This window comes from Lepisosteus oculatus, chromosome 25 (genome assembly GCF_040954835.1).
Source record: "Lepisosteus oculatus isolate fLepOcu1 chromosome 25, fLepOcu1.hap2, whole genome shotgun sequence".
NCBI classification, from domain to species: Eukaryota; Metazoa; Chordata; class Actinopteri; order Semionotiformes; family Lepisosteidae; genus Lepisosteus; species Lepisosteus oculatus.
The window spans coordinates 8787372-8805952 of NC_090720.1; the positions used below are offsets into that span (position 1 = coordinate 8787372).

An 18581-nucleotide genomic window follows, 5' to 3' on the forward strand; every position below is an offset into this window, starting at 1 on the left:
TTTATTTCAAAGCTGGGTCTCTAATGTCAATATTTCATTTTGCATATTTATTTTAGCATAATTACAAATGACCAAATTAAATTTATCCGCCATTTTCTTAACTGCCGAACCCTTTTGTCCACGACAATTTGGATATGGGCATGGGTGAGTCCTCACAGACTCTTTAAACTTTCGGGTTTCGAGATACCATGCAAGAAAAAATGTGGTTGTACTACACTGCAAGTCAAAACAACTACAGTGACTACTTCCTGCTGTCTGAGGTAACATGACCTGACAAAAGAGCCTCATCCTGAACAGCTTCTCTGCTTGAAACCAGATACCCTGTCAGGAAACAGCTGTGTTAATGGTGATGCCAAGGATGATATTCAAATTATTTCACCTTAACTCAAGGGAACACAGACTGACTGCTGACAATGTGCAACTGCAAGGACCACCAGCCCTTTTTAAAACACATTTAACTGGCAAGGCCAAGGCTTGGGCGGAGCGGTGGCTCTGTGGCTAAGGATCTGCGCCTGTGACCGGAAGGTTGCCGGTTCAAATCCCGCGGCCGGCAGAGGAATCCTACTCCGTTGGGCCCCTGAGCAAGGCCCTTAACCCCAACTGCTCCAGGGGCGCCGTACAATGGCAGACCCTGCGCTCTGACCCCAAGCTTCTCTCCCTGTCTCTGTGTCTGTGTCTCCCTGGAGAAAAGCTGGGGTATGCGAAAAGACGCATTCCTAATGCAAGAAATTGTATAGGGCTAATAAAGAAACATTATCATTACATTATTAACATTATTACGCTTTTAAACATGGACTTGACTCCAGCATCACACCTTCTCCCACTCACCTTTCTCTTTGCAAGATTATCATTTAATGCACAAGAAACGAATTCATTAAAGAATAACAATGATACATAAACAAAAGCAAACAAAAAGGCTGATTCAAATGAGTCATCTACAGTGACACTTACTCCACTGACAGTAGTTATCTGTAGCATTATCTCTGACTAGTTCACCTCCCCACAGATTTGTTTTATTAATTACAGGCGGTCCCTCAAGATGCAGCCTAATTGCAATAGACTGACAATACTAATTGTAGGGCCCCTCAACATGCAAAATAATCATATGATAGACTGATTCCAAGAAATAAAAAAGCTGAAAGAAAAAAAAACATCCTGGTTGTTGAGCTTTCTTTGGGTGTTTTGTTTTTCTATTTTTCTGTGTGGAATTAACACCCATTTGTTTCTTTGCAGCTCATACACTACTGATCTACAGTTGCTCCCCACTCAGATCATAATATGACATGAGGCTAAACGTGGGTAAGGTAATTGAATTTGTGCTTCATGTTGCAGGGAAGGAGGCAAAATTAACCAGCAGGTACAGTGAAGAGAGCATTGTCAGCACTTTTTAAAAATATAAAAGCCAGGGTATATTAGAATGTTAGTATACAGGTTATAAAGTATATAAGTGCAGGGATTCGACTCTCTTCTTGAATTTATGGACAGTTTATCTTGATATTGTCCCACATGGAACTACTGGTGATTGCAATGGAGGTGGTAAGGTCTGTTATGTCTTCGTGACTTCGTGATTTGTCATAGAAAATATCTGCTGCTTTTCTTCAACTTCCATCCTAAAACCATATAAGAGATCACTTTATTAGCCACATACAATTTCTTGTATTAGGAATGTGTCTTTTCGCATACCCCAGCTTGCTCTCCATGAGACACACAGACTGGGAGAGAAGTTTGGGGTCAGAGCACAGGGTCAGCCATTTATATGGTGCCCCTGGAGCAGTTGGGGTTAAGGGCCTTGCTCAGGGGCCCAACGGAGTAGAATTCCTCTGCCAGCCGTGGGATACGAACCAGCGACCTTCCAGCCACAGGTGCTTTATAAAGAAAAGCATTACTGTGCTTCTAGTTCTGGCACTAATGTTATCTTAATAGAATTCCAATGATAAAGGCTGCCTGGGCTGGCTCAGGGGACAGAGCCCAGTAAGACAAACTGACTGTACTGTATGCTCTGATACAGTGAGCCGGATAAGAGCAGACCTCCACTGTGACATATCAGTGAACCACGTATCAGGCAGGGAGTTTTTGGTATACAAGCCAATACTCCCACACCCTTTCTATAGTATTCCTTATCTGACCACATCCTTGCAATTAAGGAACATATCCGAATTTGTAATAATAATGCACTTGGAATGGGAAGGGGGTGCAGTCAGTGCCACTGCCGCTGCTCAGACACGTTTTCTGGAAAATCTAAGACACTAAGAAGGTGTCTGAATATGCAACATAAAACCTGCTCGTCTTTTACCCCCCTGTAAATCTCAATATTTTATCAGATATCTATCTGTTCACTAAGAATCAGACACTACTGGCACTTTACAGACAGCCTTGGTGGCCCAATATCATGCAGCAATGGTCTCCGAACTGCTGATTATGTACAGATGACAGCTACTCGTCCTTAAGCTTCTACAGTACTCCATCCATCCATTTTCAAAACCACTTCTTGAAATTCAGGGTCACAGGGGAATCAGAGCCTATCCCAGGGAGCAACACGCACAAGGTGGGGTTACACCTTGAACAGGGCTCCGGTCCGTCACAGGGCGCACGGCCACAAACGCACACACTCACTCCAGAAGCCGACTAACCTACCAGTATGGTTTGACTGCGGGAGAAAACCGAGACACCTGATGCAAAGAGGAGGAGAACATACAGACTCCACACAGACAGCATCCCAGGCCTGGAATTGAACCTGAGGGCACAGCTTTGTAGGCAGGAATGATAAATACTGTCCCACCCACCCTTTTTTACACATTGCTAAGGTTTGTTTTGTATTTTCCTTTTCCCTTTTTCTGGGATGTAGATAGTCTTAAATTAATTTGCAAAGCAACATGGAAATATATTAAAACTGATCACAGGTACGCTGACAGAACCTATTTAAAACAATTAGTGTAGATGGCTTGTCATCAGCACAATTACCAACAGTGTGTTTACTGTGAGACAAGGAGCCATCTGTCCCATGTGCTTAGAGATAATTTATTTGCAGCACAGTTACAACACAACTGCAGCTGAAAAAATGAAAAAAATTTAACTGCACCACAGATGACACCCCATTTGATTTCTGACCACTTTCTGAGAGCTCCAGTCACTCAGCACCTGATACATGCATTTTAAGCTTCCACTTAAATGCACGGGCAACAAAACACGATGACAAAATTTCCCCTATCAGAAAAGTTACTTTGTAAGGGCCTCTGGTCTGCTGAGCTCTGGCAGTAGCACAAGCTAGGAGTGACCACAGACCCCTCCCGGAGAGACCTGTTCCCCTCAGGCCAGTAATTTAATTTCAATTTCAATTGCTTACACTTATATAGCGCTTTTCTGGACACTCCACTCAAAGCTGTGTTGAAGTCTCTGAAGTTCTTAGCCCAGACTTGCAGCTTTATAGTAATAATAATAATTGCTTACACTTATATAGCTCTTTTCTGGACACTCCACTCAAAGCGCTTTACAGGTAATGGGGATCCCCTCCACCACCACCAATGTGCAGCATCCACATAGATGATGCGAGGGCAGCTATAGTGCGCCAGAACGCTCACCACACATCAGAGTAATGAAGCAAATTCATAGATGGGGATTTTTAGGAGGCCATGATTGGTAAGGGCCAATGAGACATTTGACCAGGACACTGGAGTTAAACCCCTACTCTTTTCAAGAAACGCCCTGGGATTTTTAATGACCACAGAGAGTCAGGACTTCGGTTTTACGTCTCATCCGAAGGACGGCGCCTGTTTACAGTATAGTATCCCCACATCCCCACACAGACTGCAGGGTGAGCGCCCCCTGCTGGCCCCACAAATACCTCTTCCAGCAGCAACCTTAGTTTTTCCCAGGAGGTCTCCCCTCCAGGTACTGACCAGCCTCATACCTGCTGAGCTTCAGTGGGCTGCCAGCTGTGAGTTGCAGGGTAATATGGCTGCTATTTACCTGCCTCTCCAGGCGTGCCTCCACTACATGCTGTTTTCATGATGGGGGGGGGGGGGTTAATAATCCACAGGTGAGGAGGGTCTGCAGGTTCCTAGCTCATAATCTTGTATTTGGCTCCCAGCGTTCTGCCCAATAACACAGAACAGTGTTATTAGTCAGGAGTGCTTGTGTGTTTGCTGTGGCAGCCAAGGCGAACCACAGTGATCTTATGAATATTTAGCAGCACCATGGGAAGGGCTGGGGCAAAGAGGAGTATCTGAGCGTGTGAGTTAACCCCTGACATGCCGAAGCCCTGGGAGAGAACTGATCCTTCTAACAATGATGGTATCGATAGGTTTCCCTGACGTCACATGACGCAATTCTTCTGGGAAACTGTGAAAGACAGAGCTCTTCGGGGCAAAAAAAGAAAGAAAGTGATGTTTTTCTGCCTGCGGAGCGTTTAAAATGTCACACATCTGGCCAAACCACTCTCCTCTCCGTATTCGAGGAGTTTCGTTAAATCCTTTTTTTTTCTTTCCACCCATACCACTGGACAGAGCTGAGGAGTGGAAGCGGCTGGTATGATCAGCTCCCAGGGTCTGCCTTCAGACCCTGCCAGCATTCCTACCGTGGTGCCAGACTGGCAAGATGATTTAAAAGGTTGATGCGGAATTTATAGGTTTCAATAAAACCTTCCCTTTCTTTATGCACTTTATGATTCGCAGAAGACATTCAAAATTAGTCTCCCGGTGACATTTGTACAGTATATTTACATGTTTCCAATTACACATTTTTCTAATGCTAATTTCAGAAGAGAGAGAAATGTTTTACTTCTGGGTCACCTGCAGATCTGTGCACTGGATACCATATTGAATATCAGCTACCAGATTTTAAAAATGCTCACAGAACACAAAAGGAAAACTGCACTTCCACTAACTATACAAATACAGTACCTGCTTACTCCATGGTGTTCAAGTGGTTCATCAGAGGCTGATATCTTACTGAACGTTTTACTGTGAATTGAATTTGATTTCTCTTTAAAGTTGCACATGCATGTTTATCGCCCTAAGTAAATTGTGATATTTTAATCATAGTAATTATTTAAAGCAAGTTTCTTTGGGTAAAGGCATTTGCTAAACATCTGACAGATGCAATTAATGTCAGAGGTATAAGAAATATCTTCACCATTTTTTTTAAATGTATAAAACTTACTTTATAAGTTTTATATTTATACTTTATATACACATTACTTTATTTGAATATTTGGCAATATTTAACAGCATTTTCATTCACTTCCAAAGGTTTGTCATACAGGTGCTGTACATGCAGGAGTGCAGAGATAATGGAACAGTCGCCCCTGGGACTCTCCCAGGAGTGGCTGTGTCTCAGCTTGCCCTGGCCTGTGGGACAGCTCTGAGCCTGACATCCTCTTGCCAAAGGGCCCACGCACATCAGAAAAACAGGTCTGGCCTCTGTCACTTACAGCTCGAGTCCAGCTGCCACTCTAGCAAGACAAAACCCTCTTAATGTCTTATTCATTTAACACATTGTGCCACCTGGCAGCTAAATGACGCAAATGCACAATGAGGGCAAACCCCCTGGTACTGTTTTTTACAGCCCACTGTTGGGTACAGCCCAAAATGAAATGGTCTTAATAAGAGGTCGGCAGACTCAATAGACTTTGGAAAAGCTGGATGGTTAAATTAGATTTTCTATATGGGGGCCCAGAGAATGTCTGAAAAAATGTGTTTCAGGCTTTTGATTTGTTTAAAGTATTAATAATGCATGAATCAATACAATATTTTCTGTGGCTTAAAAATCACTGATACGTTATATATAAATAAAATATATCACTGATAATGCACCCTGTCTTAAAATGTCCCATTTTTTTTATTAAGTAGTTTAACTATTTGGCCTTAGAGAAATGAATACTTTTCATGATTCAACTGGGAAATATGCCAGATTCAGAATCAAACTAATGGAGCCCAGAGCAATCAAACACTATTGTAACCACATCCTTGCCAACATTTCCAGGTCACACTAAACCCAGTGATCTGAAATTCTTAAAATAAACCTTTACATTAACGTAAGTGTAAAACATGTCCTTGCTCTGGAAATCCCCACATGAATCCTGTTTACATGGCCAGGAGGCAGAGAACACATATTTTAGATTGGTGAGATTGTTAAAGGAAAACATCACTATTTTATTAAGATGTGGACCACACTTCATGATTTGTGTATCACTCTCAGTGTTATAACCAGGGCTTGCAACTATTGGTTTTAAAAAGCATGATTTACAAACTCCAAATCTACAACGGCTCTTAAAATCAATGTCCTCCAAAAATCAGTGCATCATAGTGATCTGACGTAGACCCAAAACAGCTCGGTGTCGAGCATCCTCTGACAGATTAATTACAGGCAAGAAATGGAGCAGACAAGACTGTCACAGCAATTGCAAAGTCTGGTAAACAGTTTGTGTATAAACCTTAAAGGTGTCTCCAACTAGTTGGTCAATAACTAGTAAGAATATTGACTTCGTGCACCTGCAAATTCTTGAATAATGCCTTCACTTTTCAAAGCACAAAAATCTCAATCGTTCATTCAAACTATCTTGTGTGAAATGCCCTTCACTGTTGTTTAACTAATATCACAGGGGAAAATTTTTAATATACAGTATGTTGTGGCAAAATTATTTTAAAAAGCAAAAATCTTAGAACCACAAGGCCTTTAAATGAGCAGATTTGAGTTTATTTACTGAAAAATCTAAATAGAGTTTACACTAGTTTTCTTAAGGCCTTTCTCTAAACTTTAAATATGGGATGAGGAGTGAGCAATTTAATCAAATACAGGCTTCAGTTTTTGTCAATTATTTTTTAAAATTCAAAACGAATTCTGTAAATTGAATTTTAAATTACCTTGAAAATATCATTTGATTCCTCAAATAAAGGTATGATATTGCACAGTAGAAGCTAAATATTGTGAATGATATTCACTAAGCCAAAAGCAGAATAGTCCCATTTGTACAACTTCTACTGAAGCTTAAGAACAGTACTGTATATTTATTTTAAATACTCATATAGCACAGTTCAAAAAGCAATGTACATCACATTTAATAATAATAACACAATTAATCGGACACCAATTAGAATACAAGAAATACAGTATAAAGATGTAAAGTTTGGTTGAGATACTGGTTAGCTGTGAAAACAACAGAAGATTTCTGATGTTATATTTGCCAGAATTCACTCTTTGGTCACATTTGCTTAAAGGTGACCTAAAAGGCAAGCAGCACAGGTGTAGTGGTGTGAGTACCTGCCAGAGGGTAGCTGCCAGAGAACAGTTTGCGCAATAAAAAAATCAGCAAATCCAGATTGGGTCAGAAAAAGACTCCAAAAGGTGTGAAGAAACACGCTTAAAAGCCTGAAACTCTAAAGAACTGAGCAGAAGAAGCACTTGATTTTCAGGAGCAACCCAACTGCCCTCTTAAAATCAGTTCAAACTGTTGGACGTGAAGTTGTTTGAGAACTGTCTTATTAACTGGTCTCCAGTGACTGTGTGGATCCTTGTTTTCTGGCACAAAGCCAAAGCAGAGTGGTGGGCTTCTAAGGTGTCATGTGGCCCATACTGTGAGGTATTTTATTTGTGTTACGGCATGTTCAGACAGCTTGACCCCTGTCCACTGAATCGGCGTGAAGGTGGAAAATACACTCGGCAGAAATTCTGGAGGCAGATCTGAAATACCAAAGGCACAGAGAGCCTCTTCACAGAGCTGCCAAGTGCAGGAAAGCCCACAGGAAAAATGATATCCCCCACTGGCACTTACTGTACTGAGCATGGCAAACCTGAAGGGCACAGTTTCAGCCCCAGCCCATCAGCATGACTGCCCCGAGACACACTGCACCACTGGACACAGAAGCTGCTTAGAAACCCTTTAGGGTTTCTCCTCCTGAGAAACACGCTAACTGCCCCTACCGGCACATCAGTCTGGAGCTAGTGCTGAAATGCATCATTTTAATTCCTAGACATTTCATTAAAACTGCACCCCAAAAGATAGGAAAAAGAATGCTTCTAGCATTTGGTCACTGTGGAACAGGAGTATCTTGTGAAAATAACTACCTTTATGACTACAGCAACTGCCATTTTAGCCATGTGACGAAGTTTGTGTTTTGGCCTTCTTGACAGCATCCAATCTCTGTGTGTCATAAAAAGCTGACACCACTCCCGTGACATCACCAATGTATAATTCTGCCACTGCAGTATCTACAGTATCTTTTCAAGGTAATTTCCTTGCCATTGAGTTAAGCACAAATGCTGGCACAGTAACAGGATGGCTTATTACTGCTGTCCCACGGATCTTGGTTGTCCTGGGTTCGATTGCAGGCTAGTAGTATGTGTGAAGTATGAAACTCCTGCCTCCGCAACACATGCTGCCTACATTAATTAATGTTTCTAAATCATCTGTGTGTGAGAGCAGCCTGCTACAGACTATCCAGTCTGGTGTATAGTGCCTGCCATGTGTCCTATCCCTGCCACACATTCACCAGGACTAAGCAGTTTTCTGTTAATGTATAGGTAGATGGAGACGAGTACAGTACAAATGAATCAGTATGCAAAGTGTCAGGAACTGGCATTTCCATGATTTTCCTTTAAGCTCACTCCAGCAGTGTGGTATGTCTTTTATCATAATATAAGACCCATTCTTTAATATCTGAGGACAGATTCAAAGTGCAAAATGGCCTGAATGTCATGCACTTCCAATCCTGTCCTGTTTGTGAACATCAGACAGTGCTTTTTAGTGCCATTCAATGGATCTAGCAGCTTTGTCCCTTTCGCTGACGTCAGGCAAAACAAGAAATACAAATAATAATAATACAGAGATAAAAATGTCTTACCCTTGTGGTGCCTCACTGCCAGTCAAACCTGTGAAGCAGACCGCAGAAAGCAAGAGTGAGCAGACATTTGGGATTTTGTTGTACAAATAATACACTTTAACAAATGAGTACAGTATGTAATGGATACATGAAAAAATGGAAAACATTGAACTCCTAAAATCTCAGCCCTTTAAAACAGTTCAGTCACCCAGTGAGTTTTGAAAAACTGTGGATAAATTACACAAGTTTTATTTTAAATCATAATAACATGGAGAAACATTATTCATTTAAAGTAGCCGGAGCAGCATTTCATTTAGTGGGCAGGGGACAAATCTAAATTAAACTACTTGGCAATACCGTTTTTGGACATCTCAGTTTTTGGAAACAAAATACCCCGACAGTTTGACATGAAGGCTCACTGAAATTCAGTCCTGCAGTACGGACCATGATCCGGTTAGTACTGAAGACTTTAGGCTGACAGCCTTTTGAAATGCAAGATTTCATGCATGCTGTTAGTAAGTCTGCAAATACACAACGTGCAAAGTCAATCTCCCACAGAGTTGCTCAAAGATAAAAACAATGTGTGTTAATGAATATTTCTTAAGCAGGAAAAATGGTTTGTAGAAAGAAGGAAATATCCATAAAACTGGTTCTCCACCCAGCCACGTTTCTAAATCTCTCCAAGTGATCAGCAGATTGAGACCTGAAGAACAGGATTAATCTGGTCCAAATTATTAAAATTATTATCCAACTGAGCAAATATTACCAAACCAAACCAAAAATATTCACCCTCAAGGACTCCCACTGTGACTCTAGAGGCTTTTGAAATGCATAACAGTTGTTAAATATTTTGAACTGAAGGTGTGCTGAAAGATTATTAGATTCTTCAATTTCCAGGGTCCTGCATTGGTCAGTCTAGCACTTCATGTTTATAACACTTGTTTTAGTATGAATTGATTTTCTTGTACATACTGTACATTATGAAATTATTTCAGATACTGTATAACACTGATTTTTTCAATGCCTTTAAAAAATGTTTTTGGAACACAATTTTGATCTGTTGATGTGCTGGTACGTTTACTTCCTTAGTTTCTGCTGATGAAGTGGCATTCGTGCAAATAACTGCACTCAAGATTAACTCTTGACCCTCAAAAATATCAAATCTAGGTTATTCTGTCTGTTTCCTCATTTGGTTTCATTATGTTACAGATCATATATTTAAATGAATGTATTAATACACAAATTCAAATTCAAATTCACTCTTTCAAATATAAAACAGCAAGTTTAGTCACTGTTGAAAGACATTAGTTAAACTGGTCACATTCACATTGACCTACATGATCAAGGGGGCACTAAAAGGACTTTTGAAATATCTTGCTAAACATGAGACAAATATATTTAAAAATTATATTACATTTTCTCAAAATCGCGCCCGGTGTCTGGAAAATGGCATAAAATGATACAAAAATAAATCAGAAAAATGTACAGTAACTGTTGTTATAAAAGTCTTTACCTGATTTGACTGGCTGAAGAGATAATGTAGGTTCACCTAGGTCCTCCTGTCCAGCAGGGGGAGCACCTCTGGATTCCTGGTGCAAGATTGTTGAGGGGATTTCCAGCCCTTGCTCTCTAGGAGTATCTCCGGGGGCCTTGTCTTTCTGAGGAGGGGGTATGGAGGGAACAGTCGGGTTTCCTTCCCCAGCTATGTCTTCTGGAGTTGGGGTACTGCCCTGGCCAGGCTCTTCACTGCCTTCCCTCAACAGGGGATCCTCCAGCGTGTCCTCCTCGTCCAAGCTATCCTCAAACTCAAATCCCCCCCCCTGTTCTTCATCGTCTTCTTCCTCCTTCTCCTGCTCTTCCCTCAGCTCTTCAATATTGTCCTTGGACATGGGATCTGAAAGAGAGGCAGGGGGCCATTAATGTTGTTTGGTCACGATCAGCACAATGGAGATGCCTGTCAATTCCACTTGATACTTCTCCAAGCTCATGAACGGTCAGCCATTTACAAACTTACAGACGTAATTCTGACTCGGGAGTAACAGGAGTGCTGTCACTCAAAATAGGTCCTGGCCAAAATTACACTGTCCTGTGATTATTCCATAGCTAGGAAACATAGTAAAGTACTTGCATTTAAATGTTTCTTTCACGCAGACAAAACAGCCTGTGATCTGCAAAAATGGATAAACCTCATCACTTAATAACTAGGTTGACAAAAAAGCAGCATGATTAATCACTAGTTCAACAGCCACTGAGTCTGCTCTCTTTTATCCCAGTTCTACCCCCTTGTCTTACCCCTTGTTACCACAGATTGCTGGCAGAAATTTAAATAGCTCCCAGGTATCAGTTTCCATGAAAGAGACGGTTAACACAGGATGTTCAAGCTTTTACAGTTCTTTTACAGTGTGCTTCTATTTCCTTTTGCCGGTTATTTAGATGATCCCTTTCCGTGCTCTGTGACGGACTGGCGTCCCATCAAGTGGAAGAAGTGTCACGGCACCTCAGTCCCACCTTGCCCTTTCTGTGACCGGCTCCCACCTACCGCAACCATCGCCAGGAAGGATAAGTGACTTCCTGCTAGCAGATGGATTGACAGTGGCAATCAGGGCAATGCCATCATCTGATATACTAAGCACATTAAGAATAAAAACATGGGGAAGTGGTTTTTCTGAAATCCTTCAAGAAACAGTCGAATGAGATTCTCATGTTAAGCCGCCAGTAACCCAATGAGAAAAGACAGCCCACACAGCCTCCAGTGACTTCAACCCTGTTCAACCCTGACAAGAGCTGATGTCACTGGACTGTAACATAACACAGAAAGATTTTTAAAAAGCTGTTGCCCCGGCAAATTAGGATTTATGGGTCACAGAAATGTATTAGAATTAAAATTTGAAGGCCATAAACTGTATTGCTAACCACTAATAACAGATCTTGTTTTGCAAAATAACAGCTCTTCAAATATAAATACTGCAGCCTTGTAATAATGGGCAGAATGTCAATGTGCTCTCTTTGACGCTGATGTATGGTAATGTCTTACAATTAATGCATCTCTTGCAGATCTTTAAAAATTGTATATGTTGTTCTGTAACAAAAAGTTCTTACAATCTATCAGCTTACCACTTGCGTATATTGAGTTCACTATTGATTTAAAGAGCATTTAGATTGAAAAGCATTTAAACTCATTCAGTCATCAACAGAGATCTGTGAGTTAATTTCACTAGTTAAAACTAGTAGAGGTCAAAAATGAACATCAAAGCTGGCATTAGGATTTCACCACAAGCTTGTTATAAAGTCATTAAACTTTGATTCACCATGCCACAAACGACCACACATCTTTCAAGTTATAAGATAAAAGCCATTACACAATTAAATGCTTTCATTCATTTAGAAAATTCCACAAGTCCTCCAGAATCACTTCAGGCTCTTGATTACTGTGGTAAATCCTTCCACTTAAGCTGTTAAATAATTAGGCAAACATCAGTGAATGTCACTCATACTGGTAATCTCTATTTATTAGCATGTCCTTGCTGTAAACCTGACTTAATTGATTCAATTTAAAATTCCCCTAAAAGCAAAAACATTCTGTCAAGATTAAATTAATCATTTTATTGCTGTTATATTATCTCATTCGTTTGGACTTTCCTGTCCACAAAAAAAACAGGCAGCATATTTAATTAAGCCCCATTTATATACTTGAAACCCATTAAAAATACAAAAAAATGTATTTTGGTACCAACAGCATTGTTTATTAATAATGCCCTCAGTATGTTTGAGGTACTTTTGTCCAGCAAGTATTGAATTTATATGATGTAGCTCGAATTCTGTATGCTGATTAATATTTGTCAGTAACAGGATTGATCAACAGGCTGGTAGTGTGTGTGGCCAGGATTAGCTGTACATCTGTGACCTAGCTGCATAAGCTGTCCTTGGGGGATTCTGCACCACTCCTTTCAATCAACTTGGACAAACTTCTATCTTTTCACTGCTCTCTGGGCCTTAACTGCCACACCCCATCCCAGGCTCATGCTACAAACGGTAATCAGACGATTTAAAAGACATTTCTGACAAAAGTGCCATGAGGGCAGGCGTTTTCCTGCTGAGTTTTATTAATAAAGCCACATTTTGCACTTAACAGTAGGATGTTTGAGAGTCACAGATGAAAGCTCTATACAAAGCAATTTTTGCATTTTTGACTTTTTAGAGTGGTTTTCTAATTTGGTTTCTTAGAATGAAAGTTTTGTACTATGTATTTGAATTACACTCTTACATGCAATTTTCAATTAGCTATTTATATAAGTACTGTACTCTGCTGAGCGTCTTTTTTTGTTTTGTAGATGCAAGATGCAATAACAGAAGACATGAGCATGCTGATGTGAGGCTGGAGATTATCACTGGGGAAAATTTAGAGAAAGCACTTTATAATACAGGTAGAGTACATGACTGTTTTCAAAGAAGGCCTGTGCAGAAAGAATAATTTCAGAGACAAACAATATCCAACATTCTGTACCTACAATTGTCAGTGCTATTATTTAAGTACTCTCATAGAATTCATGGATGTCTTATTTTATAGACAGCAACATCTTCTGTATGGGGGTAATGTAGATTAGAGTAAACTGAAAATAAGAACTCAGAAAATACATTACAAAGTATTTCAGGAACAAGCCCTGAAAGGCTTGTGTTTTCTTTGGGGGCACATATCAAAAACTAGGTCAGCTGAACATCATTTGCATGATCCGACCCATTTTCCATTTCCACGGAAAGCTATTTGGAAAAAAAAATCATAAATAAGTTATCACTTCCAGGAAACTCAAACTGCATCTCTCATCAAATAGGCTGCACTCCCTTAACCATAGCAAAGACGCCAAGGACCACAGATGTGCAGTTATTTGTCTGACAAAGCTCAAAAGCATCTCTTTCTTGTGGTATATTATTCTTTAGGCTATGTGTGTAACAACAACAACAGAAGACAATTCTTGACACCAGCATGAGATTATATGCTCAAAATAGTTCGGTGATGGTCTAAGCAAAGTAACCAGTGTACAGAACTCCAATGTAATTTATGGTTTTTCATTTTGAGAATGGTTGATCATGAAATAAATCAGAGTCAAATCAAATACATAAAATATGTTAAATAATCAACGAAGGAACTGTGCAGTCTCATTCTCACTTCACCAGCCTTCTGAGCTCAAAACAAAAAAAATGATTTCCCAGCTCATCCTGACCACACTGGTATGATGAAATTATGTGAATTCTCAATTCATTAAGCGATTAAGAGTAGATTGGCTTTCGAAAACACTGTACACCAGTGCTCACTGATTAACAGGTAAGAAAAAGACATTGGCATGACACCGCACACCATAGTTGTCAGCAGATCTTAAAAAGCAAATGGAATTTTATTCAGATTCAAAATATCAACTGTCTTAAATCCTATGATGCTGTTATTAGGCATATTTAACTTTACTTAAGAGCGTAAGCCCACTATCCTTTTTTATGCATCAGCACTAATGCTGCAGATTGTAAATCTTCGGTGGAAACGTGAATCTGCAAGGTATTCAATTTGTTTCATTTTAATAACAACAGGATCTTGCTTCACCCAGTTCCAGAGTCTCTAATCTGTCTTTGGAGTTCAGACTTTTTCGTACTTGCAGTTATAAACAGATGTGAACATCAGTACTACCTCTGAAATATACTGTAATTAAAGCTGGATTGTTTCAGACTTTTTTTTAAACCAGATTCTTTACATAGCTGTCCTGTGCTTCATCGGATGTTCCAGAAAAAACAGGTCATCCCTCCAGATGAAAATTTCTGGATGCTGTTTTGAAAGCGTTAGAATTTCCAGAATGCAAAATCTCTGGTGCAAAGACAAGATCGCATAAAGGATATTTTCAGTTATTTAATTTACATTAGCACTCTGGTCAGAACTGTTAAGATGAGTATAAACACAGGAATTTTTTAATTTGAATCTTTAAATGGGTTGGACTGGGAAAAAAATCAAGGCTGATGCTTCATCAAAATGCCTTTCCCTGAGCACATTATATATTCCTGCACTGCACTACTGTAAATTAAGTCAGGCTTCAGCTATAAAACATTGATCTGAAAACATTACCAGAATTTTAATCCACAAACTAAGAAACATGTGGCCAACAGCAAGGATAAAGCCTTTGTACCTGAAGTCATTGCATCTGACACTATTTTATACAGTAGAGAAAATATATTACTTAATAATACAGTACTTGTCCCATAGTGCTGATGTGCTGTAGAGGACTGACAGCAACACATACTGTACAGTTTGCACAATAGAATTACATCACTGGGTGTGTTTGGTGTAACACCCTATAATTAGCCCACACTGAAAGGACCCAGGCAGAGCTACACCCTTTAGCTGGGATACAGTGTGGTCAGGAGCACTGTGGGTCACAAAGCACAGTTAGACTCAGGCCTGGTCTCTACCACTGCCACCTGGAGTCTACAAGGGCCTCACAGATGGTGCTCAGTGCAGATTGGTGCTCTTGGCTCCTTACTATAGTTTAATGATTCACAATATGGTATTACAAAAGAACTGTTACATAGACTTTCATGATATATGAATTACAACAGAAAGGTGTTATGATTTACCCTGGTCCAATCCTTTAGTGTTTCCTCGGGACTTCACTGGTTAAAGCGAAAGTTGGTTTTATCTTAAGATAACAACTGACTGTTTTAGGTAGTTAAGAATACAGTCGGTGAACCAAGAACTTAAAAAAAAAAAGTATGCACTCTCAAACTGCAGCCTTTATAAATATCAGCAGGATTGTCAGGGTACTGAATCATGTTTTTTTTTTCTAAAAACGAGAACATTCCCATAGGTGTCTTAAAATATCTAGACCACCCATGACCACTGCAACACAGAGCAATCGCAAATCATTCACTCTGCTCTTACTCAAATAATGAAATAACTAAAAGTAAAAAACGGTGCTTGCTTATTTCCAGCATGAGAGTTATGCTTTGTATACATCTGAATGGCAGGTGGAGGGGTTTCCTCTGAGGCGGAAAAAATCGTCAGCATAAAGACAAATTAAAGAAAGATATTTGTTTTTATCTGTGAAGGTTCCATTTAGGTCTGTCATCTGACTTCTACACGTTACTTATGAAGGGATGGATACACATAAAAAATAGCAAGATGGCGATAGCTGATTTTGTTCTCCTCTGGCAAACAAACTTGGATCTCATCCATGATAGAAGTTGGACTTCAACACAAAAACAGGCCTTTTTAGAATTTCAGGCCAGTTTTAATACGGCACGGGTGCCAGTAGACAGAAAGCTACAACAGCATTCATTTGCTTTCTCAAGTTTGCAATCCACAAAAGAAGCTGAGTGTGCTGTATGAACAAAAGGCACAGACACAGAGGCAGCTCTGTGAAAGGATTACAGAGCAAACAAGTGTGCGTGAAGCTGTTAGAGGGGTTAGGTGATCTTATGTAGGTTACTAAGACAAACAGCAGAATTTCAAGCTATGGTGCTGCCTGCGTGATACCAGGTACTTTTCCGAAACATGACAAATTAAATGCTCCTCAAACAATTTTACATAAAAGTTTTAGTCATATTTAATATTTCAGGAGGCACCATACATCGTGATTCATATTATACTGCAATTCATATTTCATAACCACTAACAACTAAGGAACCAATTCAGAAACAATGCATAACTATTTTACAGCAGAAATAGTGGGTGTGGATGGTACATTCAGAGGTTTATCAAGTTCTATCAGTACTGTACATCCTTAAGCAAGATCTATGCTACACTGCTCATGGACTAATTGCTGTGAAAGAGGATGAAAGCAACTCCAGGAGAGGTTTCGACTTTAGCAGCATCAAATTCTTGATTTTGGTCACTTACATTTGGGAAACGCTTGCCCACATAATCACTGGGTTTAAGAACGTACTAATGCAGCTCAGCATTTTTAGATTTAACAGAAACCATAACAGTATCATCTTGTATTTTATATTTTTAGCATATAAAAAAAGTAGATTACAAACAAGAGGTGGATATTTTGCTCAAGTTGCTTGTTCAGCTGCTAAAAGCTTATTGACCTGAGAATTGCATCCAGCCGTTTCTAAAAATGATTTTAATTCTGCTTCAAAATTAAAGCTGGGTGCCACTTCTCAGCGTTTCCTTTATTTCAAGAGTTTCATTTCCACATGTATCATTAGATTCACTGCTGGCCCAGAAGTGTTCCTCTGGGTTGTTCGTCAATGCTTCCTGAGTAGCCAAGTCCTTTTTATAATGTGACAACCACAGCTCAGCTCGAAACCAGATCTCCCCAGTGTGATGTATAATATTGTAGCATGAAGCGTGCAGAGAATCAAATTTGAATGCCCTTAACTATTTACATGCGAGGCAGAGCCCACACAAGCCGAGAACTGACGTGTTGATTTAAACAGGAACTCGGGTGCCAATCCTTCCCTGACAATGGCTGAAGACCTCGCAGTTCTGCCCTGGGGTCCCCCCGGAGACCCGTCAGGGGATTCCTGAGGTCTGCCACTCCAGCCCCAGGGTGTCTCCCTGCCGAATGTCCGCTGGGGAAGCAATATTACCATATCTCTACTTCAGTGCTTCTGAGAATTGACAGTCAGCACTAAGCCCAGATGGTAACTAATTCCAATCTAAATCGTGACCTTTCGTCATGAGATCTTTCCCGGCGTATACCATTATCAATAATGTCAAATCAAGTGAAGATGACACACAAAGGCACTACGACTGCTGTTCTGAAGAAGACGTACTGAAGTCATGGCTGCATCACAAGAGTACCCATTCACACAAGCAGCTGTAGAGGTGAATGTGAAGCCTTACTTTAACAATTTAACCTGACATTAGTGGCCAAGGCGCACAACACAGGGCACAGTGGTCAGCATTGCTGCCTTACTGCACTGGGGCCCTGGGTTCAATTCCTGGGGTGCTGTCTGGGTGGAGTTTGTATGTTCTCCCCCTGTTCGCATGGGTTTCCTTTAGGTGCTCTGGTTTCCTCCCACAGTCCAAAGATACATTATATTGGTAGGTTAAATGGCTTCTGGGAAAAGTTGTCCTGGTGAGACTATGTGTGTGTCTGTGTTTGAGTGTGACCTGTGATGGACTGGTGTCCCATTCAGGGTGTATCTTGCCACGCATCAGTTGATTGCTGGGATAGACTCTGCCCCTCTAGTGACCCAGAATTCGATTAAAGGGTCAGAAAATGGATGGATGCATTTGTGCATGACACCGCTCAGTTTCCAGGGCGTATCTGGTTTCTTACTCCCTCTCTGCAGTTATTGATTTCCTTTTGTGTTCGGCCCGTAGCAAGTGCAACAAAAAGCAGTTAGCTTCCATTTGAAAATTGAGAGCAGTGAATGCTCTGCAGCATGGTCACTTGTAAAAGCCCATGTGGTACTGGCCAGCTCATCTTCTGGCTGAGCTCTATTTGTGGACATGTGTCAAGAGCATATGGACTAATGGCAGCATCTTGTCAGAGCAGCTGGTCTGCTGGCGAACGCACTGCAAGAGCTCTCCTCTCTTCCTGTCCTCCTGCATTTTCAAGTGCCTCAATGCTTTGCACAGCCAAGGAGTGAAATGTGTTTTTTTTAAATGAGTCTGCAGCGAAATATTAAATAAATGAGAAGGGTCTGTGTTTGAGCCATATTACCCTACACTAGCAATAAAACCGAGCACAACTGCCTTCTTTTTAACATAATGTTTTTTTCAATTAAAAATCCATAAGCGAGGAATGAGACACCACAGATACGGGGTGAGGGAAT

At 40.4% G+C, this 18581-nt stretch overlaps 1 protein-coding gene across 3 annotated transcripts in view; it reads right to left on the reverse strand.

Annotated features, from left to right (window-relative positions):
• The window catches only part of LOC102696094 (rho guanine nucleotide exchange factor 10-like protein), a 139643-nt gene that overhangs the window by 105740 nt on the left and 15322 nt on the right, over positions 1-18581 (reverse strand). For all 3 annotated transcript variants that reach the window (XM_015337206.2, XM_069183649.1, XM_069183648.1), the window contains exons 3-4: positions 10330-10710; positions 8838-8865 (exon numbers count right to left, since the gene is read on the reverse strand). In XM_015337206.2, the coding sequence (XP_015192692.2) occupies positions 8838-8865; positions 10330-10710 (409 nt within the window). The remainder of the gene's footprint in view (positions 1-8837; positions 8866-10329; positions 10711-18581) is intronic.